At 42.1% G+C, this 27,391-nt stretch overlaps 2 protein-coding genes across 12 annotated transcripts in view; one reads left to right on the top strand and one right to left on the bottom strand.

Annotated features, from left to right (window-relative positions):
- Window positions 1–16,666, top strand: part of SRPX (sushi repeat containing protein X-linked) — a 39,209-nt gene extending 22,543 nt beyond the window's left edge. For all 7 annotated transcript variants that reach the window (XM_074534553.1, XM_074534555.1, XM_026791876.2 and 4 more), the window contains 8 exons: window positions 3,112–3,303; window positions 3,907–4,083; window positions 8,732–8,858; window positions 10,593–10,714; window positions 11,343–11,522; window positions 12,019–12,152; window positions 13,464–13,585; window positions 15,636–16,666. In XM_074534553.1, the coding sequence (XP_074390654.1) occupies window positions 3,112–3,303; window positions 3,907–4,083; window positions 8,732–8,858; window positions 10,593–10,714; window positions 11,343–11,522; window positions 12,019–12,152; window positions 13,464–13,585; window positions 15,636–15,816 (1,235 nt within the window). In that variant the 3' untranslated portion in view covers window positions 15,817–16,666. The remainder of the gene's footprint in view (window positions 1–3,111; window positions 3,304–3,906; window positions 4,084–8,731; window positions 8,859–10,592; window positions 10,715–11,342; window positions 11,523–12,018; window positions 12,153–13,463; window positions 13,586–15,635) is intronic.
- The window catches only part of SYTL5 (synaptotagmin like 5), a 93,822-nt gene continuing 82,297 nt past the window's right edge, over window positions 15,867–27,391 (bottom strand). For all 5 annotated transcript variants that reach the window (XM_074534551.1, XM_014265213.3, XM_014265212.3 and 2 more), the window contains one exon: window positions 15,867–27,227. In XM_074534551.1, coding sequence (XP_074390652.1) covers window positions 27,085–27,227 — 143 coding nt within the window. In that variant the 3' untranslated portion in view covers window positions 15,867–27,084. The remainder of the gene's footprint in view (window positions 27,228–27,391) is intronic.

Consider the following 27,391-nt stretch of genomic DNA (forward strand, 5'->3'; position numbering starts at 1 on the left):
TTGAAAACCAATATGTGTCTTCACTTAAAAATAAACAAACTTTGATCTAAAACTTTGTTGTATTGTTTGATGTGCTTTTCAAGTTAGCTGGGTTTTTTCCAGCAGTATTGCTTGGTCTAACCCCCAATATTTGTAAATGCCTTGTAAACCCTGCCTCACCTACTTTCTTCTAATCACAATCAGTTCTAGAGTAAGCATTGTAATGTTTTAAATCAAACAGATGTGCCTCCTAAGCTCTTCAAGTTATCTGCATCCAAAAAGCATGTTTGCTTTTGTTCTTTCTGGCAGAATCATTTGGTCCAATGTAAGATGCATTTTGCTTCTTTGTAGGAGCTTGTTTTGTTTCTGGAAACCACTGTAGCTGCAGTGATACTACAGGAAAAGCTTTTTTTCCTTTTCAATGTTGTGTTTATGCATGAAACTGCATCTTTTACCTGTTAGTTATCTTTTAAAAATATGAATATGTGGGTAGCTGTTTACTCAAGTCAAGTGTGTTTGTAAAACCACAAAAATTTACAGAAAAAGTCAGGCACTTTACAATACCTGAAACAGATTATTTGCCCTCTTTATTTTTTTATTAGCCTCTTATATGCAAAGCATATTTGTCTTAACACCCTTTACGAAGGAAGTCAGCAATATACAGTTGGAGTTTATATATGAGGAAAACCCAAGGCATAAATGTCTTGAACTGATTTGCTGAAGGATTGCGTAACTGGCTGGGGTGAAAGCTCAGCCAAATGAGTTTTCATCCACCCAGTCCTGCCCTTGCAGACAGTGTTGTCTTAGTAACAGAATTAATAGAAGGGTTAATAATTAATAGAAGAAGTAATAGAAGGGTTTAAGCCCTTCCACAGGAAAACTGAGGCCTAGTTCTTATTTAAGGAGATCTTCCAAGCCTGGATATGTAAATAAATGGAAGTTTGAGGTCTCAGAGCGTGGGAAGAACAAGTGGGACAAAAAGGCTGGAGAGTTTGGGCATGAAACCACTGAAGCAGAGATTGTGGGAAAGCTCAGGAGCAGGAGGATTTCTGCAGGAGGTGAATGAGACAGAGGCTGTGAATCCAAGATGTGTGGCTTCCCCCAGAGAGTGGTCAGAGGTGGTGCCTGAGACTGCACCAGCAGCCCTGGGGTAGCAGTTAAGGAGGCAGAGCTGGGTGTTGGCATCACTCATTTTTTCAGCAGTTGATTTCTGTTCCCATTAGCTCACACTCCTCATCTGTTGTCTCAGTTTTCATTTGGTGCACAACAAACATGAAAAATGGGAGCCACTGTGATACAGCCCCTCAACAAAATGGCCCAAGGCAGTGGATGTGGGGATTTTGTAAATGTGTTGTGGGAGCTGTGGGATAGAGATTAGGGTGAAGGACAGGAAATAGTTCTAAAAAAAAATCAAACCCTCAAGCCAAAACCCACTCTCCACCAAAGCACTTTGCATAATTGTAAGGTAAATAGCAGAGGATGCATTTGACATTCAGAAAACAGGCTTATAGGTGGGAAGAAGCAGAGCTGGGATGATTGCGTGTCTGGGTCAAAAAGCTGAACTGTACTTTACCCTTAACCTGAGGGGTGCTGCTGGACTGGCCTGCTTGTGTCCTGTGCCTCAGTACCACTGTGTATTTGGTGACACTGGGAATAATTTTACCTACACATCTTTGTAAAGGGTTTTTTACTTGTATTGCTGAAAGACAAAAATAAACATATCACAGTAAAATTGCTTCAGAAATGGACTAGTCTAGAGGAAATGTGCCCTTGGTCTAGGCACATATCTAGATTATAATTAGTCTCGTGATTTTAGTCTGCAGATGCTGTTTGTGTTTATTCAGGGCCAGTGCTGAAAAATACAGATGTAAAGTGTAGTTTCTGTTGGGAAAGTGTAAATGTGTCCTAGAGAGGTGGCACACTGAATATAAATATTCCATGTATGAGAAATGCTGTATGGATTGCTGTTTGTTTATGTATGGAGCTGATCCAACTAGTATAGGAAAACACACTTAATAACTGTGGGAATTGAGCTAGGAGTGACCATCTGCCAAACGTGATCTAGAATATTATTTTTAATGTTGTTTGTGACTGTAAATATGAAGGCTAAAAATCCTGTGTTTTGTTTGTTCAGGGTTTTTTTTTCACCTTCCTTGCAAAATTCCAATGTTTTTTCATGCCCCTCTCTCATGTCACACAGGATTTCAGCATTTGTCATTTTTCCTTTTTGCTTTTCAATCCCTCCCTCCCTCTCTCCTCTCCCAAGACATGCTTTTCAAATCTTGGATCTGAGAAAGGGGCAGGCTTAGTCACTCTTGTGTAGAAAACTCCTACTGAGGAGCTGCCCATTTTCTTGGTGCACCCTCTTGTCAAAGCTCAACAAAGAATGTGAAACTTTGGCTGGGAAGGGAAATCTCTACTTGGTATTCTTCTCACCAGCACTACATGTGGTGGTAAATCCTCACAAGGTGGGGGTACCCATATCCTGAATGTTTTACAGCATAGGCCAGTTAATAAAGGTTCATTTGGAGCAGGTTCAATGAGACATGTTGGCAATATGATTTATGTAAGTGGTATCTGCTAACTGTGAGAAGGCTTGAACCATCACTGAGTTTTGCAAAGCAGATTATTTGGATACAGAACTTAATTTTTTTTTTAATGAGCACTAAGCTAAATGTTGAAAGCTGACAGCTGCAGCTTGATCAGGGTGTTCCTAGTGCAAACTTCTATCAAAGAGCAAACGATCTAACAAAGTTGAATGTGTCTGGTTAAAAACAAGAGGGAAAAACAACCCAGTTGTCATCAAACTGCCCACATGGTGGCACACTTATTCCGTGGACAAAAAGCATAGTAAAACCCCACCTGCCCTCACAACCCCTCCAATATAATGGCTGCAATCTTTAATGCTTGTCATAAAAAAAGAGCTTTCATTCTTTAAAGGGCTGACCTCCTCATGTATAAGTGCACCTCTGCAGTGTTCTCCAATTTAAAGATTGATGGCTTTTTAAATTTGAGGGTTTTTTACTTTTCATCTCTGTGACCTTGGTTAAGCAAAGTGATTTTATATTTGTGTCTGAACTTCTACATTTTTCTAATTGCTATGAACTTTTACATTTTTCTTCTCTGTGTCAGAAACACCGTGGTGCTCGCCCATTAAAGTGAAACATGGTTATGCAAACTGCAGGACACCTCAAGGGGAATATTACAAGAATGTGTTGGGCACGAGATGTGATATTCGCTGTCAGAAGGGCTACGAGCTGCATGGCCCTCACCAGCTGATTTGTCAGTCGAGCAAACGCTGGTCTGGGAAGGTGCTCTGCAAACGTAAGTGGTTGCAAAATCTGTGTGTGTGACTTGTGCCCCAGCTTCAGACAATAAATTCTTATTTGCCATTGAAACTGATCTTTGGATTGGTTTATTTTTATTGGTTTATTTGGCAGAATGCTTAGATATGTAGATTCGTTTGTTGTTGAGGGTCTCACAGGCGTGCATGACATGATAAGTGTCTCAGTGGTACAAACACTCATGGCAGATAGGGAATATTTTATCAATGTGAGATTTTGATTTGTGGGAAGTTTTATGACAGAGCCATAAAGCTCTTTTAAAATATTGCCCATCTTAGACTTTCTAAGTTGACACAGTTTGTACTAGGTATCTAAATGGACTCTTGAAGTAAAGCATTTTCTGAGAAGAGAGGAATAGGTACTTGTCATCCCTTTTCTCATTAAATATTGTATCAGAGTTAAATTTGAAATGCAGCTAATGAGAACAGTGTGAAAAAACCTCACATGGAACAAGACTTCCTCCCACTTGTTTGCCAGCTGTGCCTTTATTTCTGTGTAGTATCCCATTGTAATGAGTTTCAATGGGAGAGTAAGAAGGGAGGGAGGGTAACAAGTTTCCAGAAGTCTCTGTTTCCTTTTCCAGAGAAGCGTTGCCCTGCCCTGTCCATGCCAACCAATGGGGGCTTCAAGTGTTTGGATGGTGCCTACTTTGGCTCGAGGTGTGAGTACTACTGCTCCCCAGGGTACCAGCTCAAGGGGGACCGCATCATCACCTGCATGGACAGCAAGGCCTGGAGTGGCCGCCCGGCAGCCTGTGTGGGTGAGTGACGTGTTGGGGTGTGTGGAGTCATCCCAAGGGACCTGCCACTGCCAAGTCCTGCACACATCAACTCCAAAAGGCCTTTTGGATCCAGTTCATGGGGAGAAAAAGCTACTGTCCTGTGGGATTCACGTTCTCTGAACCTGAGAGAGGCAGAGAGGAGAATGATCAAAACAATTCTTGTCTCATTTGCCTGGCCTGTGTTTGTGCACAAGTGGAATGCATTATGGAAGATTGTTTACCTGAAGGGATCTGGTAATTGGATTCTGATGTGAGTGTTTTGTTTTCTTGACCAATCTGCAAGCTGTGTCCTGATGGTTGGTCAGGAGACAGTCATGAGATTTTGTTCAGTTGACTTATTGTTCAGTTTCAGTTTAGATGTAATATAATATAGAATAATATAGTATGATAAAGTAATTAATTAGTCTTCTGATATCATGGAGATGCATCATTCTTCCCAACCAGCGGGCAAAATTGCACCTATCCTGTCCCTCTTAAGGAAGCAGAGAGCAGTTTTCCAAGGGTGCAAGGTTCTGTCACACTCAGTACTTTCAGTCCAAAGCGAGTAGCCCAACATTGCCACTTTAATAGAAATGAGTCTGGTGTAAATGGCCAGCACTTCACAATGCTTGTAATGGCCTTTGGTGATTCCTGAGTGACTTCTTCATAGACTGTGCTTACTGTGCTGCTCTTCCAGCATGTTCTCTGTGCTGGAATCTGTCACACTCTCTTCTGCTTAATGATTAAAAACAGGTTTGAGAGTAAACCTGTGGAAACCCAGAGCACCAGGAATATTTCTCTGTCTGCTCTGGGTTGCCCTGACCCCCAGGGGAACACTGACTTTGACTCTCATTCATGGAGAAAGTTTCTTAAACTTCAAGATAGACTAGAATCCACAAAAGTGTGAAATAGATTGTAGAGAGCAGTGTAGGTGTATCATTTGGTGAGAAATTTAGGTTTTGGGATTTTTAGTATGTTGTGGATGGAAACAAGATGGAGAGCACAGGGTGTTGCCCTGGGTTTCTTCTTCATGCTTCTTCCTCCTTCTTCTCCATGGGTTTGGGTGGCATTTTGTAATTGGGCAGAAAAGTCCCCATTGCAGCTCTTTGGGATCAGTTATTGGGTTAAAAGGGAAAATAATCCAGGTGTCAGTTCTTAATTGGAGAGTTTAGTCTTAAAAGACCTTGGAACAAGAGATTGTTGCCATTTTGTGCCTTCTAATGACAAGCTGCCAAACTCACAGTAGTGAGACTGCTTTACTGGTAAGAAATAATAAACACCTGAGTCCAGACATGAACTATGGTCTAAAGTGCCTTCAATCCAAACCCAGAGAAACCCACAACCAGTACCCTGGCAACTGGGACCCCCACAACAACCCATTGTCTGAACTGTTTTTCTTCCCTGGGATCATGGTCTTCAAATATATCCAGACAATGTGAATGGATTGTAGTTACCAGCATGGTTGCAGTGAGCTGATTTAAATTTCAGCCTAGGTCACTCCAGTTATGACAGCAATTTTCATTACGTAGCCAGTGGTCTCCTGGGAACCTCAGCTGGAAGAAGTATTTCCATATACATAAATCAGCAGAGAGATAATCAAATATTGAGATTTAACTTTCCTGACTACTAATGAAATTTCAGCACATAGTGAAGTCTCAGCCTGCTGCCCCTGTTTCTGGGAAGCCTCTGATAAATGCTTCAGCAGCCACTCACAAAGGAAAGTATTTCTTTGGCCATCTGAAATGACTGCCAGTAATTTAAAGCATGTGGGTGGTAAAGTGTTTGTGCTTAGTGTCTTGTGTCTATGATAATTTGGTTTTCCTCAGAATGCCTGTGGCTCAGTCTAGGTTGGCAAATGGCAATGGAGCCTCTCCACTGTGGCCTGATGTTCATAAAGTATTTTTCAGGTTTCCTGTGATTTGGTGTTGTACAAATGTAGAAATGAGCTGCTTGGGTCTAGACTGTTTGTGTTGTCTCTTTTTTTTGGTTGTAAAAACAAGCTTTGTCCTTCTCATTGGTGTGGGCAGAGGAAGAAAAACAAACCTTTTACATTTGGAAATGATAAAATATTGTCCTGTATTTCCTGGCACTTTCAGAAGCTCATCTGTGTGCAGAGATGGTGAGCTTATTACAAAGGATGCTGTCTTGCAGAGTAAAGTAAGCAAGTACTTTGAGCAGTAAAGAAAAGAGGCTAAGTTAGCACTAACTCTTCTTTTTTATTCCAAAAATGCAGAGTAGTTGCTGCACAGGGTTTCCAGTCCCAGTTGTTGCATAGGATTACAAGTCCCAAGCAACCCAGTAAAAGTAACACTAAGATTTGTGGTAATGCTCCATAGTTTGGAGAAGATCCCTTCAAATCTTGTGTGCACACAGCTCCTGTAGGCAAATACTGAGATCTGCTGTTAGCAGACTGTTTAATAAGGTTATATTTTGACCTCTTGATAGGTAGGACAGAGATTTTTTTGTGACCAGACATCACAGACATAATTGTGGCCAGGCATAATTCTAACAGTACAATGACATTTGCAGTTGTCATTTACACTTGTTCCTTAGTGTAATGCAGAAGTTACAGAGCTGCAGCCTACACAGTGGCCAGGAGAGGACTGGCTGAAGAGCTGAGGAGTGAAACTGAGGAGAGCAATGAAATACAAAGGCAAAAGGCTTCTTGATTTCTTAACTTTGATATACAGCGAGTTGCACTGTGCACAGTAGGGATGCTACTTGTGATCAGAGGCATGGGCTGGTAAACTTCATGTCATGGAAGTGTCCTGGGGATTCCCCAGCTTTTGGCATGGAGTATGGCTAAAATTATTTCAGACCTGAACTTGAAGTGCTCTTGAAAACAAGGGCCTTTCCTCTACCCTTTTATACTGCAGTTGCACTGGGTAGCATTTTTGCCCTAAATTATGGGGGCTTTGCAGTACAGCAGTGAAGATCCATGTAGGAGAGGCATAAGGCCTTTCAGTTGTCAAACATGTATTCATTAAAAGGAAGAAAAAAAAAGGTGTATTTTTAAAAAATTAGATATGTTTTAGCAGTGATATACAGAAGTCCTTATAGTTAGTGAGTGTTCTGTCCTAACAAAGCAGACTGTCTCCTGCCCCCACCCTGTAAGAGGAAGGATATCCCTCATGTTGCTGAAATAATTTTGATTAAAAGAAAAATCAATGTACGGCTGGTTTTGGTTATTAGTTATCTAAAAATGCCAATACTCACTTGAATAATATTTCCATTATATCTTTAATGCACTGTAACTTGTATTGAAATAGATATTTTCCTCTAGAAGATTGAAAAATGTCCCAGTCTTTTCTTCTGGAAAGATTGCCTTTTCCTGCAGTTTGTATATAACAGAGGTTGTGGTAAATGGCTGTTACCAAGCTAAGTCATCCTTTTGTCACATCCTGAGCCTGTATTGATGGGATGCTTGTCCTAGTAGTGCTGGCTACTGATGTAAGACATTATCATAAGAGTTACTTGGAAAAAATCAAATGCAGCATTGATTCTCCACAAAATGGTAATTGTGCCAGTCTTCTGTTTCTCATTTTGCCATTACTGCAGGAAACATAACCAGCATGTTAACAGTAACATGCAGAGTTACTATGCAGAGACATATTGATGTTCAGTGTGCTTTAAAAATGCTCTTAATCACATCAACTGCTGTATGTTGGGGTCTCTGGCTGGGCACAATGACCCTGAAAAATGTTAAAGTCTCTTTTCCCAGCCCGGTGCTTGAAGAAGGAGTCAGGGCTCTTCATTTCTCGGTCTCAAGGTTGTTTATTGTATCTTATCTGTAAAATTACTTCTCCTGTCCGGTTGAGGTGTGCTCAGCAGGACAGTCCAGGCACTCTGCCTGCCCCCAGGGCAGTGTTATGTCTTTATACTAAAAACTACATGTGCAATGTTTACAGTTACTTTCCAATACCTATCACCTATGTTAGACAGTGAGCTTCCAGTCTAAACCAATCCAAAAGTGCCAACATCACAGGAGAAGATGGAGGCCAAGAAGAAGAAGGAGAAAGGCAGGACATGCCCAGATCCCTCCGTCTTGCCCCCTGAACCTCCATTCTAAAAAACCTCAAAATCTACTTTTTCACCTCGTGATAAATTCACTATCATTCTACTTAATTTGTCGTGGTTTGCAGATTTTCATCTAAGGTCGGTAACTTGCTCCACAGGTCATAATCAAAACCACAGGCATCTTGGCTCTGTGCCAGGGTCTCTGAGCCCCCTGGCAGGGGTCTGGGCTGCTCAGGACAGCCAGAGGGATGTCCTGGGTCCTGTCAACTGCACAGATGGACAAAGAAAAGGATGCAGATAAACAGAACATCCAGACTCCCTGGGTGTGATCTTGGACATCCCTCCTTGGAGTTCAAAGCCATCCAAAATGACTTTTTAACTGAACTATGTACAGAAATTTACAGTAACTACTTTTATTTGGGTTTTCTGCATTTGCAAAGGGTTGATCACTGTCAGCTCTTCTTACAAAAAGGTGAGAAGTGAAGGCTCCACCTGCCTTGGCTGTGATGAATCCAGGGCTGAGGAGGCCAGCTGGAGGTGGTCCTGGGCTGACAGCAGGGAAGGGGCTGTGGAGAAATGCAGATCTCTGGCAGATGCTCCAGTGCCCTTTTTTGTCACATTCATTTCACAGACACTGAGCCCCCAAGGATCCAGTGCCCGAGCGTGAAGGAGAAGTCGGCGGAGCCCAACAAGCTGACAGTGCGCGTGTTCTGGGACACGCCCGAGGGACGGGACACCGCCGACGGCATCCTCACCGAGTAGGTGAAAGGCTCTGCACTGTGCTCTTCCTCCTCCTTACCCTTCTGTTAGCAATTCAGCAGGCCAGGTACCCTTTTCCCTTCGTTCATCCAAGGTGCTTTTTTCTGGCTGTCACATATCACTGCTCTATAAAGAATCGCATGTTTGGAGGTGTTTTGCAGAGTTTCTTTGCGGGTCTCATAATTAACAAGTGTTCTTGGACCAAGTAACCTTTTGTACATAACAATGAAAACAGAGTAGTGCATTGCAGGTAACAGAAGAGGTAAGTTTGAGTGTCTTAAAAAATAACAAGGTGTGTCACAAAATAAAATCTGTCATCTTTAGGTTTATTCCTAAGGTAGCACTGCCTACTGATTCTACAGTCACCTTTAAAATGACATTTCTTGTTTGTAACCTTGATGGCTTTAAACATTGGATTTAGACATTACAGTTCAAAAATTTCTTCGTCACTTTCTATGGTTTCACAGTCTCATTTTCCAGAAGAACAGGGTATACTTCTCACCCTTCTCACCTTGTACTGCTGTCTCTGATTTTCCCATTTTTATCATGCAGGATTTAGTTCAGTCTATCTGGATTACTGTAATGGTGGGAGCATGGAAAATCTGTTTCTTTCAGTAAGCAATCTATATCATTACATTAGTGGACTGGTTAAGCTTAAAAGCTCAAAGTTGTTAAGCTTGAAGATGTTTACAGTTTCATGTGAATACAAAAAACTAATGAAAGACAATGATACTACCCTTTTATTGCTATAATTTAATAGTTTCATAAAGAAGAATTCATTACATAATTAAAAAATAATTGGCATTGAGGTCTGATGTAACAACTTGGTGACAGTTAACAACATCAAAAACTACACCTGGTAAAGTAAAAGCTTCGAAAATGTCAGAATGAAGACATTCCTAAGTCTTTTTGACAGAGGAGTGTCTGATAGGCAAAAAAATGGGGAGTATCTCATGTAGACTCTTGTCATACAAGTAACTGTTCTCAGCTCAAAAGAGCCAAGCCCTTGGTTCAGTGGAAGCTTTTCCACAAATCATATCTCTATTTTATAAAATATTGCTAAGATGTGCTGTTTTATACAGTATGCAGTACTTTTCTTAAATACACAGTTTCAGGAGTACAAAAGCTTTTCCATTACATGGAAACCTCTTTGGTTACATGCTCTCTGCTTCAATACTGAGATTATGTTTTACACATAATTCTCCCACTTTGTTTGCAGGATGGGCAAATTCCAGGTGAAAATGCTGCTGTGGATCACCACACCCTTCTGCTGTGACACTGAATCTCACTTTCTGTTCCATTTCTGATATTAACACTCACAAATAACAATCACTGGAGCAGTTCAGAGCAGCCAGATGGGAATACATCCTCTCTGTAAGAGACTGGAAGTTTTCTTTTTTAGTGTTGACTTTTTCTTATGTAAGGAGAAGGAAGCTTGAGCTCCTCTGGGCATGATGGGCTTGGCTACACTGGTTTGTTTTATAGGAAGGGAGCAGACCCTGCCCACTCCAACACCCTTGTCTCAGTAGGGTGGGCTGTAGGTAGCAAATTTAAATACTCTGGTTGCTGCTGCCCAGCTTCTTCCTTTGCCTATTCTCAAGTCTTCTGTCCTGCAGGCAGCCAGAAAATCCTATCATGCCACAAACATCCCTCTTTCAGGCTTTTACAGCATTGTGAGTAAATAAATGCTGGTGAATTTATGAGTGTCTGTCCTGTTTTATCTCTTGGTTTAGTGTTATTTTGAAAGGCCTGCCACCAGGGTCACATTTTCCAGAAGGCGACCACAAAATCCAATATACTGTGTATGACAGAGCTGAAAACAAAGGCACCTGCAAATTTCTTGTTAAAGTCAGAGGTAAGGATGATGTTTTACCTGTAAATACAGACACTGATTTGCACCTGGCTTAGCAGGCAATTTGAAAATGTTCTCATTTCTGTATTTATCTGCATATGTCTGTGTATATAAACTCTGTGATGATGCTGAAAGGAGGGACAGAGCCTTGCTGAAGACCCTGGGGGCCAGCTCTGCAGCATTGCTGCACATCCAGGAAGAGGTGCTTTGCTCAGTCCTGCCTCCAGCTCCACATCCCTTCCCTCCTTCCAGCTTCTCCTGCTGCACAGGCTGTGAGCTGCTGAAACCAAGAGGTGAAGGGCTGGCAGGGCTGCCCATATTCAGCTCCAGATGTTAACTTTTGGAGCTGAATATACAGAGATGACCTATGGTTTTCAGCTTCAGCCCTTTGTGCTCCATGACCTTTTGTCCTATGCATACACCTACACATCTGTTTCATTTTACATTAGAGTTGAGGGATGGGGGAGTTCAGGTTGGTTGTTTGGGGTTTTTAAGTGCATGACTAATAACACAGAAAGCAAACAGAAAAATGTCTTTGGTACTGGTATTCCACTGACCTGTGCTGCCTCAGTAACAAATGGTGATTCATGCTGTGTCTTTCATTTTGTTTTGTTTTTTCTCTTGATCAAAGTCAGGCGCTGTGTGAAGTTGAATGCCCCAGATAATGGCTACATCAAGTGCTCAGGTGATGGCAATAACTATGGTGCTACCTGTGAGTTCTCCTGCATTGGTGGCTACGAGCTGCAAGGCAGCCCAGCTCGAGTCTGCCAGTACAACTTGGGGTGGTCAGGAGTGGAGCCAACCTGTGCACGTACGTGAGTATTTCTCCACTCTGCCAGGAGGAGTCCAGCACAGGGGTGCTGAGGGCAGTGAGAATTTAGGAAGGGGGTGTGGGATGGAATAGAGCTGCAGTGTCCCAGAGGTAGGAAACTTAGGGCAATGAGAATTTGGGAAGGGGGTGTGGTATCAAATACAGCTGCAGTGTCCCAGAAGTAGGAAACTCAGCATTATTTTTGTCTTCTTTGTCAGTTTGCACTTAACAGCTGAAGCTTTTGCCACCTTTGACTGCCCTTTCCTAGAGTTTGTTTTAGCTCGAAGCTTTCTACAAAATATCACATTCTGGAGTCAATCCATTGTGCAAGTTAGAAGAGTCTACAGTAAAATTGTTGGTTTCAATGAGGCCAGCATTTTATGCATGTCTTCTTTATTATTGATTCTTGTTCTTGTGTTTCTGCTGTTGAACTCTGCCTGTAGAAGTGGACCTGTTTTCAGTGTGCTTCATAACTTCTGTTTTAATTTTATTCCAGCCATGAATATTAATGTGAATGTGAGGACTGCAGCTGCACTTCTGGATCAATTTTATGAGAAGCGGAGACTGCTGATTATTTCAACTCCTACTGCTGCTAACTTCTTCTACAGGATGCAGCTGGGGATGCTGCAGGTAAAACACATTTAAGAGGAATATGCAACTTTTTTTTTTTTTTTAAGAAAGACACAAGAGAACAAGCTCCACTGTTTTACATAAATCAAAAAACTTCAGCTTTTTTATTGTAGCTGCTGAAAGATCTGGCTCAAGCAGTCATGATTCCAGGTTAATCCTTTTCACAAGGGTTTGAGTTGAAATATCCCCCCAGTCTCTAACTCAGCTCCATTCTGGATTGTGCTGCCTCTGACCAGTCACTGAATCCCAGGCAGTTCTGACTATTCCATTCTCCCCAAATTAATTTAACCCATGCTCAATAACAATTCCCTATCTCAGCTGCTAAAGAAGTTTAAAAAAAACCACAAACCCAACCCCAGTTCTTAAGCAGCTCATGCAGACCAGGCCCCCAGAATTTGCAACTACAATGCAAGGAAATGTGAATAGCTTCAGAAATAAAAAGTGCACCAGCAAACAAAGGACCAGAGACACAGCACTGAAATCATCCAGAGTCATGGAGATAACACTGGGGTGTTTTGTTCAAAAAACCCCAAAACACCTGGCAGTTTTCCTTCTTATGTGTTGTAAGTGTGATGCCTTTGTTAGCTGTTTGCTAGTCTGAGGGCTAGATCTAAAAGTGTATCTGTGTCCTCAGGGAAAGGCAGGAGAGGAACCAGTCCTGCATTCTTTCACAGCTACAAGTGCTCCTATCTTGCTTTTTCTTCTCACAAATTGTAACAAAATGCAGTATAAATAATCATTGAGATATGACTGTGATGATGATTTTTACTGCTGGCTTAAATTACGCTTGTATTTAAGAAAAAAAAAGAAAGAAAGCAGCTCCTTTTCCCTATTAGATAAACTTGGCAAGAAAATTCAGTATATTGATCAAACTGAATTTAATGGCTATGGTACATTTTCCACTTCTTGGCAGCAGGCAAATGAGTTGGCATGGAAGAAAACTTTCTACCGTCAACTTCTGTTTCACATAATTTGCTTTGATTGCCAAATTAGGTTATTGGTACAATGCTTGGCATCCTGGCATCTTCTCATATAACTACAGAGACAAGTTGTCATTTCTCCTAGGTGGTCCCTGTGTGTTGGTTTTCTCAGAGTACCTGAGAATCTGTTACTTAACCTCCCCTGAAGTCACAAAGTTCCAGTTCTTTGCTGTGAGAATTTGAGTGTTTGCAAAACATGCTCTCAAATCAGTGTAAAACATTTAACTAACTTAAGCAGAGGGGACTCTGTGAACCCTTGCTGCACACTCAGAGCATCCCCCTGCTGTCTCAGGGATAACCAACCCCCTCTCTCTCCTCTGAACCCCTGCAGCCAGCACAGTGTGGGCTAGACCTGCGACATGTCACCGTGGTGGAGCTGGTGGGTGTCTTCCCAAAACTGATAGGAAGAATAGGAGTGAAGCTGCTGCCCCCATCACTTACCCTGCAGCTCAGGTAAAGGAAACTCTCACTGCTGTTGTGTTTGCACCTTATCCTGCAAGTTGCATTGCTTTTTATCCCTGCAACTTATTTTCCAAATGCCACGTGTTCTACTCTAATATATACAGCTAGACATTGCAAAGTAGGTACTGGTGAGCACACGGGGATTAATTTGCTGGCTGTGTAATAGCTACAGCAAATTAAAACACCATAACAGATTTATTTAATTATATATTTAGTATGACTGTATTCATAGGCATATAAGTCTGTATTTTTGGGTGCTGCCACTGAAAACACTTCAGAGTCTGTCTGTATTTGTGTTGGAGTTGCTCCTTTGCAAGGACAGTCCCAAATGGCAGAGACAGCTCATCCCCTGCACCAGGGCTGCTGGTGGTTGTGGCCAGGCTAAAGGGAAAACTCTTTCAAGTCTCATATGTAGGAATGAGATGGGCAGTAGTTCAAAGAGGAAATTATCTCAGCCTCCCCAGCCTGACTGAAGCATCAGCAGCTCTACTGAGGTGCCTGAACTGTTTTGACTTGGGTTTAGACTGGCAGAGGATTGGCTTTCACTTGAAAGAAAGACTTCAAATGCCAGCATTTCCTAAGGACTGGAAGAGGAAAAAAAGCCAAAAGTGAGGGCCTCATTGGCAGGAAAAGAAGGAGTTGTTTAGAAAAAAGTCAAGGAGCATTTTAAGCAACATGATCTATGATATGCCTGAGGAAAGGGAGAAAGTTTTAGTTGGAGACAATGAAAATTGCTGACACAGCAGAGAGGGGATTTTTAAAAAATATTTTTAAAAAACTGTTCTCAATAAAAGAAAAAGGAGAGCACAAAAGGACTCTTTTTTTTTTTTTTAATAGAGATACTTTTACTAAAGTTTAAATGGTTTTCTTGTGGCTCTGTAGAAAATAGTGAGCTCTCTTAACATCTCATTCACTGGTCTCTTGCAACCTTTAATGAAGCTACATTTCATAAATTGCTATAGTATGACCTGCCCTGCACTCAGTGAAAGTTTTTTTCTTTGTTGCTTAGTGTGTGAATTACAGCTTTCTAGTTCTGCAAGGTGCTCAAATCAATATGAAATGCACTCTTAAGAATAAAGGTGTTGTCTAGAATTGACATTTCAGTAAGCTAATGAGCACAAGTGCCCCAGTTAAAACTTTGGAAAGCACAGAAATTTAGCATTGGGATTTTTGGAAGCATTTTTTCTTAGGTAATATATGGCACAAGATGAATGTAGTTTTATATCACTATTGCTTAGCTTTAATATTTATTTTAGTTTGAATTTAATAGCCAAGCTCCCTAATTGCAACAAGACTATGCCTAGAGCCCTCAAACTTGTTAGGAGGCTGAAGGCCAATTTTGGTGCTTCACAAAATCCCCCCAGATTCTTCTTCATGGCAGCTTTCTCTCATTCTCTCATGACTGTCTGAATTTATTTAGCCCACACTAATGATGTTGACTGACTGCATATCCAGGCATCTTCTAGTACATTACTCCTTCAAGCAAAAGATGAAAAGAGCACTACAGATAAACTTTTGTTACATGTGTAGCTTTTGCTACTAGAGGAGTTTAAATGACCACTTCCACCACTTTGGAAGGACTCTTCCTCCATGATTAGCAGTGGCTTTTGTTCCTCTAAAATTAGAGTCACAGATGATTGTTATTATTAGGAAGCAGTGAAAGTAGACTCCAATAATTTTGTCCTTCTTTTTCTTACTGTGACTTTTTATACCAAGCAAAACCAAGAAGTGGAAGCCAATAAAGGAAATAGTCTTACTTGTAACTCAGGCTTCATCACAAGGGTTTTTAGGCAGTGTTCATACTTTTTTTTCTTTTTGTCTAACCTTGTTTCATTCCTGTAACAGCAGTGGGTACTGGCAGAGAACAGAGCTGGGTGCAGTCACTTTGACACTTGCAGGCACCTGCTCTTTAGCTGGCTCCTTGTTAATGCTGAAACCAAACCTACACTCTGTGTAGCCCCTGTGACCATGCTCACCTTCCTGTGCTCAGGCTGAAGGGTCTGGTGCTGCCCTTTAACAAAACCAGTTCCTTGCTTTGCAGGCTGCTGCTGAGGATCCCCCATTTCAATTTCAACATCGTGGTGATGGACAAGCACGGCATGGACAAGGAGCGCTACCCCTTCCCAGCAACTCCAGCTGAGCTCTTTGCCCTTATTGACAAGTTCCCCTTGAGGAAAGATGAGATGAAACTGCAAGCAGAAATTGGTCACTCATGTCCCTAATTCAGCATTTCAGGGCCTGCAGTTGTTGGTGAATTTTTTTTGGTCCACAAAATTCTCTCCTTGGTGCTACACAAAGCATGGCTTTTAGTCACTGATGTGATTTTCTGTGTCTTGGTAAATCTGTCCAGCCATGCAGCTGCTCTGCATAGAAGGGTGCTCTTTTTTACTTTCAGTCATCTTTAGATATAGAATGGCCTGGGTTGGAAGTGACTTTAAATATCATTGAGCTCCAGCCCTGCTGCCATGAACAGGGACTTGTTGCACTAGATCAGGTTGCTCAGAGCCCCTTCCAACCTGGCCTTGAACACTTCCAGGGATGGGGCAGCCACAGCTTCTCTGGGCAGCCTGTGGCAGTGCCTCACCACCTGCACAGTGAAGAATTTTCCCCTAATATATAACCTGAACCTGTTTTCTTACAAGTTCAAGCCATTCTCCCTTGTCTGTCACTCCAGATTCTTGTAAAAAATCCCTCTCCATCTTTCCTGTTGGCTCTGTTCTGGGACTGGAAGGCCACAATTAAGTCACCCCTGAGCCTCCTCTTTTCCAGGCTGAACAATCCCATTTTCTCAGCCTTTCCTCACAGGAGAGGTGCTCTGTCCCTGTGATCACCTTGGTGGCCTTCTCTGGACTTGCTCTGACTGGTTGATGTCCTTCCTCCTGCTGGGAACCCCACAACTGGATGAATGTGGATGTAGAATTTACTACCTAATGGAATTTCTTGTACAGAGAGTAAAGAACTGAGGCACGTTTCTGAGAGTTTATTTTGGATTTTTCATTCAGTGTAAAATTGGGGTTTCTTTCTTACTGTTTATAATTCTGGTTATTAATAAAATATTGTTTTGCAAACAGATAGTTTTCTAAAATTCCTCTTGGGGGGTAAAACTGGTCAATTGATACAGAATTTGGTTCAAAATATCTTTCTCCAAACCATTATAAAAGACATTAGCCTCACATTGAAGGTGTATAAGGAACCCACTGGTGCCTTTTAGTTCCACTAAAAAAAGTGTCAATCACAGACAAAAAGCATGAGCCAGAGGGAACACAAGCATTGATTTTCAGCAGCAGCAAGGAGAAAATTGGTGATAGCAGGAGCATGGAAGTCATTGCCACAGGGAATATGATGAAGGAGCGGTGATCAGTATAGAGGATGGACAGTAATTACTAAGGCCCATGTACTGCAATTCTTAATGGGAACATACGTTCCTACCTGCTGCACTTCTGCTTCTGGCTTTTAATGTCCAGCAATCTTGGAGTAGCAGACTTTTTTCTCCCCCATTCACCTTGCAGACAGACCAACCAGGCTGTTGTTTTGATGGCAGGGAAACATTACTCCAGGGAAACATCATCAAGGATTTGTCACTTCCAGAGCTGTGAAAATACTTGTTTGCAAGTCATCACTTTGAAATTAACAAAAAAAGTTCCCTGTTTAATAAAAAAATATCAGGAGGCAATCAGAACAGGGAAAAAATTTCATTTGTTTTATTACAGCCCAGAGTCTCAACAATCCACTGCAAAGAATACACATCATGCATGAAGAGTACAAGTGTCAGAGGAGTGAAAACTGTGAGTTTCAGTTTGGATGCCTGTTCACAGGGTATGATACACAATTTGACTGTCTGAGCTAGCACCCAGCGTCTGTGCTGTTCATTCCTGCCCCTCAAGAGCACACTCTTTTTTCAGCCAAATGCTTGTTTGACTTTGACCATAAGGTAGAGTTTTAAATTTTACAGTGGTGTCAGCACAAGAACAGTTTTAGCAGCATCTTTAAAGCAATCCTTACCAGAATTTGGTCTCTTGCATCCTCTGAAATGACAAAAAAAAAGAAAGGGAAAGGGAAAGGGAAAGGAAAGGAAAGGAAAAAGAAGAGAAAACTCTTTTAAAAAACATTGGTCCTGCAAGTGAACTAATGAGGAAGTAGATGTGAACAGAGGTAAGTCAGCCTTGACACCAGCTAGCAAAAGCTAATTTGTGGGCTGAAGCATAACAGCACCAAGGAGGAGCTGTGTGGGGTATGCCATGGACAGGATGATCTGCTTCCCAGTGTTAGCAGAGTGTTGCTGAACACCCAAGAGCAGCAGTGAAAGCACGGCTTGGCCCTGCAGTGCTGGTGTCAGAGGCCAAGGAGATCAGGATGCACCCTGAACTCTGCAGGTGGTGGTGCCATTGCCAGGATGAGCAACTGAGGGGCAAAGAAGCTCTGGGCTTTCCAGGTTTTGCTGTTAGGAACAAGGGGCAAGGTCAGGACTGGTGACAAAAATCACAGAAATGCCATTTCTCTTCCAGGCCTGACCAAACAAACAAAACAAATGTTGAACCCACTGTAAAGGAGCAAGGAGGGTGAGAGCCTGTGGGGTGGTGGACACAGCTGCACCCCAGGCTGCCTTCTCTCTGTCAGTGGTCAAGGGAATCAGGGCTGGCCACACCAAGGACATGGATCTGTGAGAGGAGACCAGAGAGGAGCCTCTGAGGTGGCCCAAGGGCTGGAGCCCCTCTGCTGTGGAGACAGGCTGAGAGCACTGGGGCTGGTCAGCCTGGGGAGGAGAAGGCTCCAGGGAGACCTTAGAGCAGCCTGAAGGGGCTGCAAGAGGGCTGGAGAGGGATTTTCAGAAAGGCATGCAGTGATAGAAAAGGCCCTAAGCTGAAGGAGGACAGGTTTAGATGGTAGGAAGAAATTCTGAGGGTGATGAGGGCCAGGAATCTGAAGGTTTTGAGCACCTGGTTGGATGGGGCTGTCTGGAGCATGGAAGATTCCCTGCCCACAGCAGGGACATTGGAATAAGGTGATCTCAACCCAAACCATTGTGTGGTTCTGTGCCTGTGGAGCAGAGGCAGCCCAAGGACACATCCATACACAGGCTGCTGCGGCCCCAGTTCTGACTCAGGCTCTTCAGCATTCACATGCTTAGAGCATGAATGACAGGTGGACGGTTTTGGTTTTTTTTTTTTTTTTTCCCCTCACTTTCTCACTGAAAAAGGAGAGCAACTGATTTCCAATGATTTAAAATCTATTACAAAAATAAAAATCTTGGATGGATCTGATTTTTCTCCTGTATTGCTGCAATTCCAATCTGCTGCTGCTCCATGTTGATTTAGGTACACAGTCAGTGCATCCAGTCTTCTTTCCTGACTGCATGAACAGGAGCAGGGCTTTACAATTGCTACAATCAGGGAAGTGATTGCAATCACTGGGCTGTTACAGGAAATTGAATTAAGTGGAGGAGAGTGCATGAGTGATTGGATTACTAGTTATATTCTGCACAGAACATCTCTTAAAATCCTGTGATTAAGAAAAGCTGTTCTTGATTAGTAATACAAGGATTCTGGCATTTTCTGTTGGACATTTTTGTGGGCAGCAGTGAAAAGTAGTATGTGCCATCTCTGTTTTGGAGTCAAATCAGCCTGCATGTATGGTATACAGGGATTTGGTAGAATGGTCTCTTGGGAGTGTTTGAACAAGGGATTTAGTAGTTCTGGCTTTAGCCCAGCGTTTATATATGCAAATATATTCCAGTAACTCATCCTGTACACTTCTGGTCCCAGAAAAATAACACTACATAAACAAGGTTCAGTATCTACACCAGTGCACTTTTTTTTTTTAAGGTTTCACAAAAAATTCTCCTCCCTCAAAGTTACAATGTCTGGAGTCTATTTCATACTCCCAACTCTTCTTGGTATAGCTCTAATCCTACCACTGCTGTCAAAATGCAAATCTGATTGAAAACAGGAATATTAGAGCTGCCATAAGCCTTACCCTTTCCATCCCACCTCCAGGCTGTTCATTGCAGGAGATGTGACACATCCCAGTGCGTGGATACAGTCATGGGCTGGAGGTTCCTACATCAATCTGAACGTTCTGAGTGTGAACCAGAAGACTTCAATTATTTCAGATGAGAAAACAATTACTGTTCCTGACACGCAGCATCTTTTACAAACAAAACCATTGAGATAAATTGTGGGAGGCAGCAGTTTCTCAGCAAAAAAGCAATTTTGTAAATGGCCTGATTTTCCCCAGATTCTACCTAATAATCCACCTAATTAGATGAGAACAACCCCTGCTGTCACACACCTCCTCTACAGCTGCAGAAGAGAGACAAATTTGAAGTTGCACATCCCTATTCTTGAAGTTCAAAGCCCTCTGGGACAGAAAGTGTTGTTTTTTAATGAAAACACCAATGATCCTTCACAGCTCTGCACTAAACAACCACAACATGGGACTTCATTACAGCTCAGTGCTTACATAAGAGCATGAGTCAGACTGCATCACATAGTTAATGAAAATGCAGAGCCTGAAGAGTAACCTGGAGGGTATTTAAATACTCTAATGATCACAACCCACTTTTTAAGTTGAGGTGGGGGAATAATAGAGCTCAGGCTGTGCAATCTCAGTACTTGATCACTTCCAGCCACTCACCACAGTCTCTGCTCCTGCTGTACATCCACAGGAAGCAAAAAGTGCTTCACACCGTCAGGAGGTGGCACAGCTCCTCTTGGCCGTGCAGCTGCTGCCCATTTCTCTCTGCCCATTTGTGGCTGGAGGATATTTTTATGGCAGCTTGGTGAAAGGAGGAGTGGGAAACCACCTGCAGGGGCTGGAAGGCAGAGAACATCAAGGCTGCCTGGTCCAGAGGAGCCAGTGAGGACATGGGCAGCTGAGGAGAGCACATGTGGTTTTTCTCTGGCCTCTTCAAGCAGTGACCCAGCTGCTGCATGCTCTGTGAAACACAGAGGGAACAAATGGGAATGCCAGTGTCCATGCAGAATGTGCTAGTGCACATCTAGTAACCAACATGCCTCCCATTGCCACTCACACAGCCAGAAAGTAACCAAAACCTGAATTTCAATAATTAGCATGGCCCATACTTCAAATTTACAAGGAGAATTAGTCATCTATCACCTCCAAGAGAAGGGGAGGAGGAACTACAGTTCAGTTGTACAGGAGGAACAGAGGTGCCTTCAGGACCCTCAGGCAAGTCCTTGAGTACAGTTCTGAGCAAAGGTACAGAGAGCAGAGAAATGGCAGCAGGGCTCTTCCCCTACCTGCAGCTGCCTTCCAGTTTTTGGGTGTCTGACCTGCCCATAAAGGCCAGAACCAGCACAGGGATGAGCTGGACAAGAGTGGTGTGAGGGCAGGAGACCCTGAGCTCAAACCAAGAGCCCACTGAGCCCTGCTGGGCTGGTCTGCCCTCAGCCTGGGCACAGGAACTGAGCCAGAGGCAGCACAAGCCCTTAGCCCAGCGTTTGCCTCCTTGCTCACTGGGAAGGCACAGCAAGCCACAAAAGCCCAGGGGAACCACAAGAAGATGTAAGAGAGCCCTCAGCCCTGAGGTAAGTTGAAGGGAACACGACTCTGCTGAAAGTGTAAATTAAGGGGTCGAATGCTTGTTGATTTTTCTTATCATAATAATTAAAAAATAAATCAGGACCAGAAATTAGAGAAAATATGCATTTTGAACATACCTGGATGTTCAGGTGGGCAGGACCTTGAACTAGGGAAGAGGCAGGAGATTCAGAGATGGAGGGGAGGACCTGATGAACAGGGGGAGTTAATATAGATGTAAAATAATTTTATAGCAAGGAGGAAGAGAATGCTGTATTTCGCTTTTCCTTAAAATTGCATATTTAAAAGAAATCATATTTAATGCTTATGAAATCAAAACCAGCTTAATTTCTACACTTTAAATGCTTTTAAGACAACAAAAGGAGAGACAGAATCAATCAATGGAGTCTCACCTCTGAAAACATGCAAGGCCCTTGCATTGATCATCACATATAAATGTTGTCTTTACCTCAGTGAGATAAGATAGGATGCTCCTGGGAGATATATTTTCCTGTAATTCATTTTAGGAGAGACAAAGACACAGCAGCATTTCAGTATTTTAATTTAGAAGACATAACAGAAATCTTGACAACAGCTGCAAATGTCTTACCAGCCATCTTTGTCCACAAAACAATGTACAATGCACAGTACAAAAATGTTCTCAGCAGAAAACATTGCTTTGTCTCAATTTGGGCAAAGCTTAACATACTGCAATGCCATTTACTGCTATTACTGTTCCTGTCCACCAGAATAATTGAACAAATTGTTAGCAACATTTTTAGCAGAACAAAGGCAGCACGAGGGATATGTGACATTCTCTAATTGCTGCAACAAATGGCTATGCTTGGCTTTAGGCAAACCTCAACAATTAGAGCTATTCTTAAAAATATACAGAGAGCTGTCAGGAGCAGTAGCACACAGCCATTTAACTGTTATTGCCACAAAGTAGGATTGTTGAAATAAATAATCTAAGTAAAAGGTCAAGATGCAGCCAGGGTGAGTTTCAAAAACAACCTAAAAAGTCCCCTAAAATGCAAGCTGAGATTCAGTTTCCAGTGTTAATATACACAGTATAATTAACACTGTAATATCACTTATTAAACAGCATTTGAAAACATGAAATCATCAGGGAGGAGACTCATGGGCACAGTGGTAAGGTTCTGTTAGCATGCTTCTGAGCATCTCCTGCTGAGCAGTGCTAAAGGGCATCACTGCAAATCTGCATCCTGTTCTGGAATTCACCATCATTTCTCTAGGGTCTCAAATGTTAACATTTCTGGGGGTAGAAAAAAAATAATAACTAATTATTTGGAAAAAAAAGTTTATAAAGTGCATGGGTCAGCTCTCAGAAGATACTTGTTTATGTCATGGTGGCAAAGTGCTGGAAATCACTACTGTGTGTTAGCAAAGGAAAATTTCAGTCTTAACATCATATAGAAGATTATAAGTGGGGCTCTCCCATCTCTTGTGCATGCTGCCTCCTCCCAGATATTGGGGATCAGATTCCAGGGAGAACCTTCTGGTCAGGCTGCTGAACTGGAGGGAGGAGTGAAGGGAAGAGAAACCCTTGCAAAGATTCAGGTACAACTCTTGTTATCTTGTGAGCCCACAAACCAGACAGCTGTGAAAACAGGGCTCTGATCTCTTCTCCAAAGGTGTAAGAAACCCAAGCAGCTTTTCCCTTCATGGATGCTACAAAACAAACTGCAAACTTTACATTCCTGAAGCTGGGCAATGTGCAGAGCCATCAAGAAGTCAAAAGTGCACCAGACAAAACTGCAACCCTGCTGTTACTTCTTATCAATTAGGACGAGTGGATGCTTAAAAGCTGCTCTCCTGTTGTAGTTGAGTTGATATTTTGCAGAATACAGCTTAGAATAATTGCATTTAGCTTGACTTAACCAGTCAGGAAAAGAAAAATCAGAAATTAATATATAAAAATGCTTCATTCATGCTGCCTCAGCATAATCTCTATTGAAAGAGGCATAGAAGAAAAAGCTTCCAGTCTAATGAACCATGATCAAAACATGCTCACCATCCCAATGCTTTCTCTCTTAAACCATTAGAGCTGGAAAAGAAGGATGGAAATGTGGCATCTGAAAGGCATCCAAGGAGGGCAGTGGCATTTAGATTAGCACAGGAATGTGGCAACAGCAGTCCCCAGTCTTTGCAGCTTTCTTCTCACCTCACTCAAGTGTCACAAGGTGGAGGTAGAGGAGATAGGAAGGACATTTCAAACCTATTTCATCTGGTTTTGGAATCTGAGCATTCGAGGAGGTTTAGAAGCCTGAAGTTCCCATTCAGCTGATGGAAAAAATTATCAGAGAGCAGGGATGGATACCAAAATCTGCTGGCAGGGCCTGGAAAGCCTATCAAAAAGCATCAGCTCTTTTTGATAGCTATTGGCACTGTCTGTAGATGTTTACTGGCCCAACTTGACCTTTTACAGCTAAAGTTGCACTTCTATTCTTCTTAATGGGTTGAACCCTCAAAATTTAATCACAAACCTTGCTAGAAAAATATGTAGCAGAGTAAAATGTATTTTGTAACGCATTTTCTGCACCCACCATAGAGCAGATTTCTTCTCCACTGATGCAGCTTCAGTTGCTCAGGTCTGTGTAGAAAAAGACTTCAGAAACGTCAGCTCTGCTGTATTTGTTTACTCAGGGCATGAGTTTCTGAATCAGTGTTAAAATTGTGGCCATTTCCTCCTGAAAATTAGCTTTGAATAAACCATTCATGCACCTTCAATATTATAAATACAGATAGAAAAGGAAGGCTGTGGTCTAATTCCTGGCTTTCTGTCTTTTTTGTTCAGCCTGGTAACACACAGTGCATGATGACGCACAATTATGGGCAATTAATTCAAATATCCGGGAAACAAGAAATCACATCTGCAGTTAATCATCTTGTGCTTTTTCCAAACCATAAACCATCTTTACAGAAGAAGAGAACAAAGAGAAGAGAGACATAATTAAATGTGACATTTTCCATAAATCAGATGATTCCTACAAATGGGCTGATAACATCAGAGAACAGCAAAACTTTCCAAATTGCTCTGGTGTTTATCTGATGCTCATCATCTCTCCGAGGCTCTGGTGAGTGTGACAGCTTTTATAGTGACACCATGCTGCAGAACTGTCCCTGCTAACCCAGGAGGTCATTCCACTCTCCTACCACACACCTCCCAATGGCAATCACCACCACCTTGGCTGGAATTCCTTCCCAGGTGAAACTGTTCCCTCCATAGGCTGAGCCTGCTCAGAGCCCAGCTGTGACTGCAGCTGTGGGCTCAGAGTGACATTTTGGCCCTTTGGAAGGAAATGGCAGAGCTTAAAGCCCATGTGTGAGCTGGGTGACACTTCCCAGATGAAGCCATTCATCACAAACTCCGCCTTATGACCAAAATGGGCAGAAGTTGAAGCAGTAAAATATAAATTTTTTTTGTTCCAAAGCAAGATGTGAATTAGCTAAAACATTTATGCTTAGGAGATTAGGAAGTACCATTCAAAAATTAAGCAAAAGCTTGTGTTCCATGCAAAAGTAAATTAAATTTAAAATTGTTTTAAGTTTCTTTCATTTTGGCAAATGAAAAAAAGCCCATTCCAAGGTCCAGTTTGGAGGAATTTTTTTGTTATTGTTTTTGCCATTTTCACCATCAAAATTAATCAAAGCAAACCATTCAACAGACCAGTGTTCTTCTACAACTTGAGCTGGAATTTTACCTCAAGGAACCAGTTTCTTTACATTCAACAGGTTTATCTGTTTGAAACAACTTCTAGCAGAAGAAAAAAAACCCCAAGTTTATGACTACATGTCAATGTAATATTATTATTCTCAAAATAAATTCAGGTTTGTAGTACAAACAACCAAGAGAACTCAAAACAATTCTGTTAAAGAGAGAGGTAGTTAAGATGTCAAAAGTTAGGTTTGGTCACTTTGGAAGATACTGATAAAAAAATAGTCTAATATTAAAGACAGACTATGGTGATAAGAACAAGGTCATAAAATGTTGTGTGCTTGATATTTGTGCTCTAATTTATCAGCTCACAGCACCTACAGCACACATTTGTAGAATGACAGAATCATTTAGGCTGGAAAAATTAAAAGTCTGCTAAAACCAAACTAGACTGCCTTCAGTGCCCAATTTCAGCTGAACTTCAGACAAAAATAAAGAAAAGATAAAGAAGGAAAATGAAGTCAGTTTGCTTGAGTAACCACTGATGTTTGGTTCCCAATCTAAGATTCTGTAGGAGAATTTTCAGTTTCAAAGATGGCTTGGTAATTTCTGAAAATGGTGAGTCGCCAACTGGGCAAGCAAAACCTCCAGTGACTTTTAAAAGTCTTATCAGAATTTTGAAATAACTTATGCATAATGAAACAAATAATTTTATTAAAACTACTGTTTTCAACATGAATAAATACTGTTAAAATCCAATAATATTATGATTTTAAAAGACTGACTGTAAACTTTCCTGCAGTTTCCAGCCACTCCAACAAGAAACAGCATAAAATATCTTAAAACGAGAAGAATTAATATTACATTTTAAGTTTTTGAGTTCAGCTCTAAATACATGTACTTAATTGCACACTAGGACAACTACAGATGACAGCATCTCCAGCTGTAGTTGCTTAGCTATCAGAACATATTCTGTTGTTCAATCAAGATTTCTTGCAATAAACTTTTGTGGGAAAAAATGTAGGAATAGCTATAGGTCAATTTACTAATGCAAATAGAAAGCTGTGTTCTAATTGTGGAGAATTCAGAAGAAATGCTGTTCACTCAGTTTCCTGATCTTCCTTTGTCTTACACCTTGAGGAGCACAAAATTACTGTTGAACAATTGTCACAGTTAATACGATTAATGATTGTATTGGCCAAAACCCACTCATCATTAAATCCACTGGGGGATGTTCAGGAGAAAAAATGTCCTACATGAAATACAAATAATATGCATGGGCCTGAATGGGACCCCAGCCCATTCAGAGGAGATTTTACAGTTATGCAAATCATTTTGGCATGTGCTTTAATCCCATTCTGTTCTATACAATCTGTTGAATCAAGTTTTAGCTAACTCCGTCCAAACCTGACACGTGTCTCATCTCAGCAACACATCAGATGGGGACTGGCTTGTGGACATATTCCCTCTGTTCAATGACATCAGAAGGTCTTGGCTAGAGCTGTCAACTGAATGAAAACCAGCAGCATCATGCAGTTCTGGAAACTGTTTGAGGATTTGTTATGATTTAATTTCATTGGAGGCTCTTGGATTACGTTGAACCAAGTCTGCCTTTTATACAAGTGCATTAAAATACCCAGAGGATGCCAGGACAGCAGCACTGCCCCCCAGCTCACTGCTGCCTGGTTCTAGGGCAGTGCAGCACTGAATTGGCCCTGCTTGGCTGGGTTTTGGTCCCAAGCCTGTCGTGCTGCACTACTGCACAGCCCAACAAGCAAACACCATGAACAAACACTGTTTGTTGTCTTTCATACCATTATGGCTTCTTAATTTACAAACACCAAAGCACAGACTCACTCTGAATCTGCTTGTTCTGTGCCACTGCTGCCTTTGGGGCCATCCCTGAGCCAGAAGGAGATTCATAAACCTGGCATCACTCACTAAATGACCAACAAGAGAGTTTGCTCAGTCTGAGCAGCCCTCAGGCAGAATGCTCAGCAGCTGCACACAGCCACCAGAGGGGACAGACAAAGCCAGGCTGATCTCAGTGCAAGGTCCTGCTCTCACTGGCTTCAGGAGAAACAATTCACACAAGAAGCCTGGGTAAGGAATGTGTGCATGAAAGTGCAGAATGCATTAAAGTCTCACTCAGAGCCTTAATATCCAAGGCAAAGGGTGCAACCCTTCTCAGGTTCAAATGGGCCAAGTGACAGGAACCTGGACACCCCTGCAGCCAGGCGTAGCTGTGGCTTTCCTCAGCAGTTCAAGTCCTTCAGAGTCTGCGTTTCCCCATGCTGGATCTCAGCATCAGCACCCCTTCCACTGCAGCTCCTGGACTGTCAATCATCTTCTGCCAAAGGTGCTGCTCTTCCCCTTGGGAGTCCATCCAGTCAACCTCCTTGCCGTTGCTCACACCTGGCAATTGTAAAAACATGGGAATTTGCCATTTTAGGAGCAGCTGGATAACGTCACTCCTCATTTACAACAGTGTGCAAGAGAAATTACAAGCATTTTAGACTTCCACCTGCACAGGGAGTTGTACTGAAAGCAGGCAGCTCCTGGAGAGCCCCAGTTTGTCA

This window comes from Zonotrichia albicollis, chromosome 2 (assembly GCF_047830755.1).
Source record: "Zonotrichia albicollis isolate bZonAlb1 chromosome 2, bZonAlb1.hap1, whole genome shotgun sequence".
NCBI classification, from domain to species: Eukaryota; Metazoa; Chordata; class Aves; order Passeriformes; family Passerellidae; genus Zonotrichia; species Zonotrichia albicollis.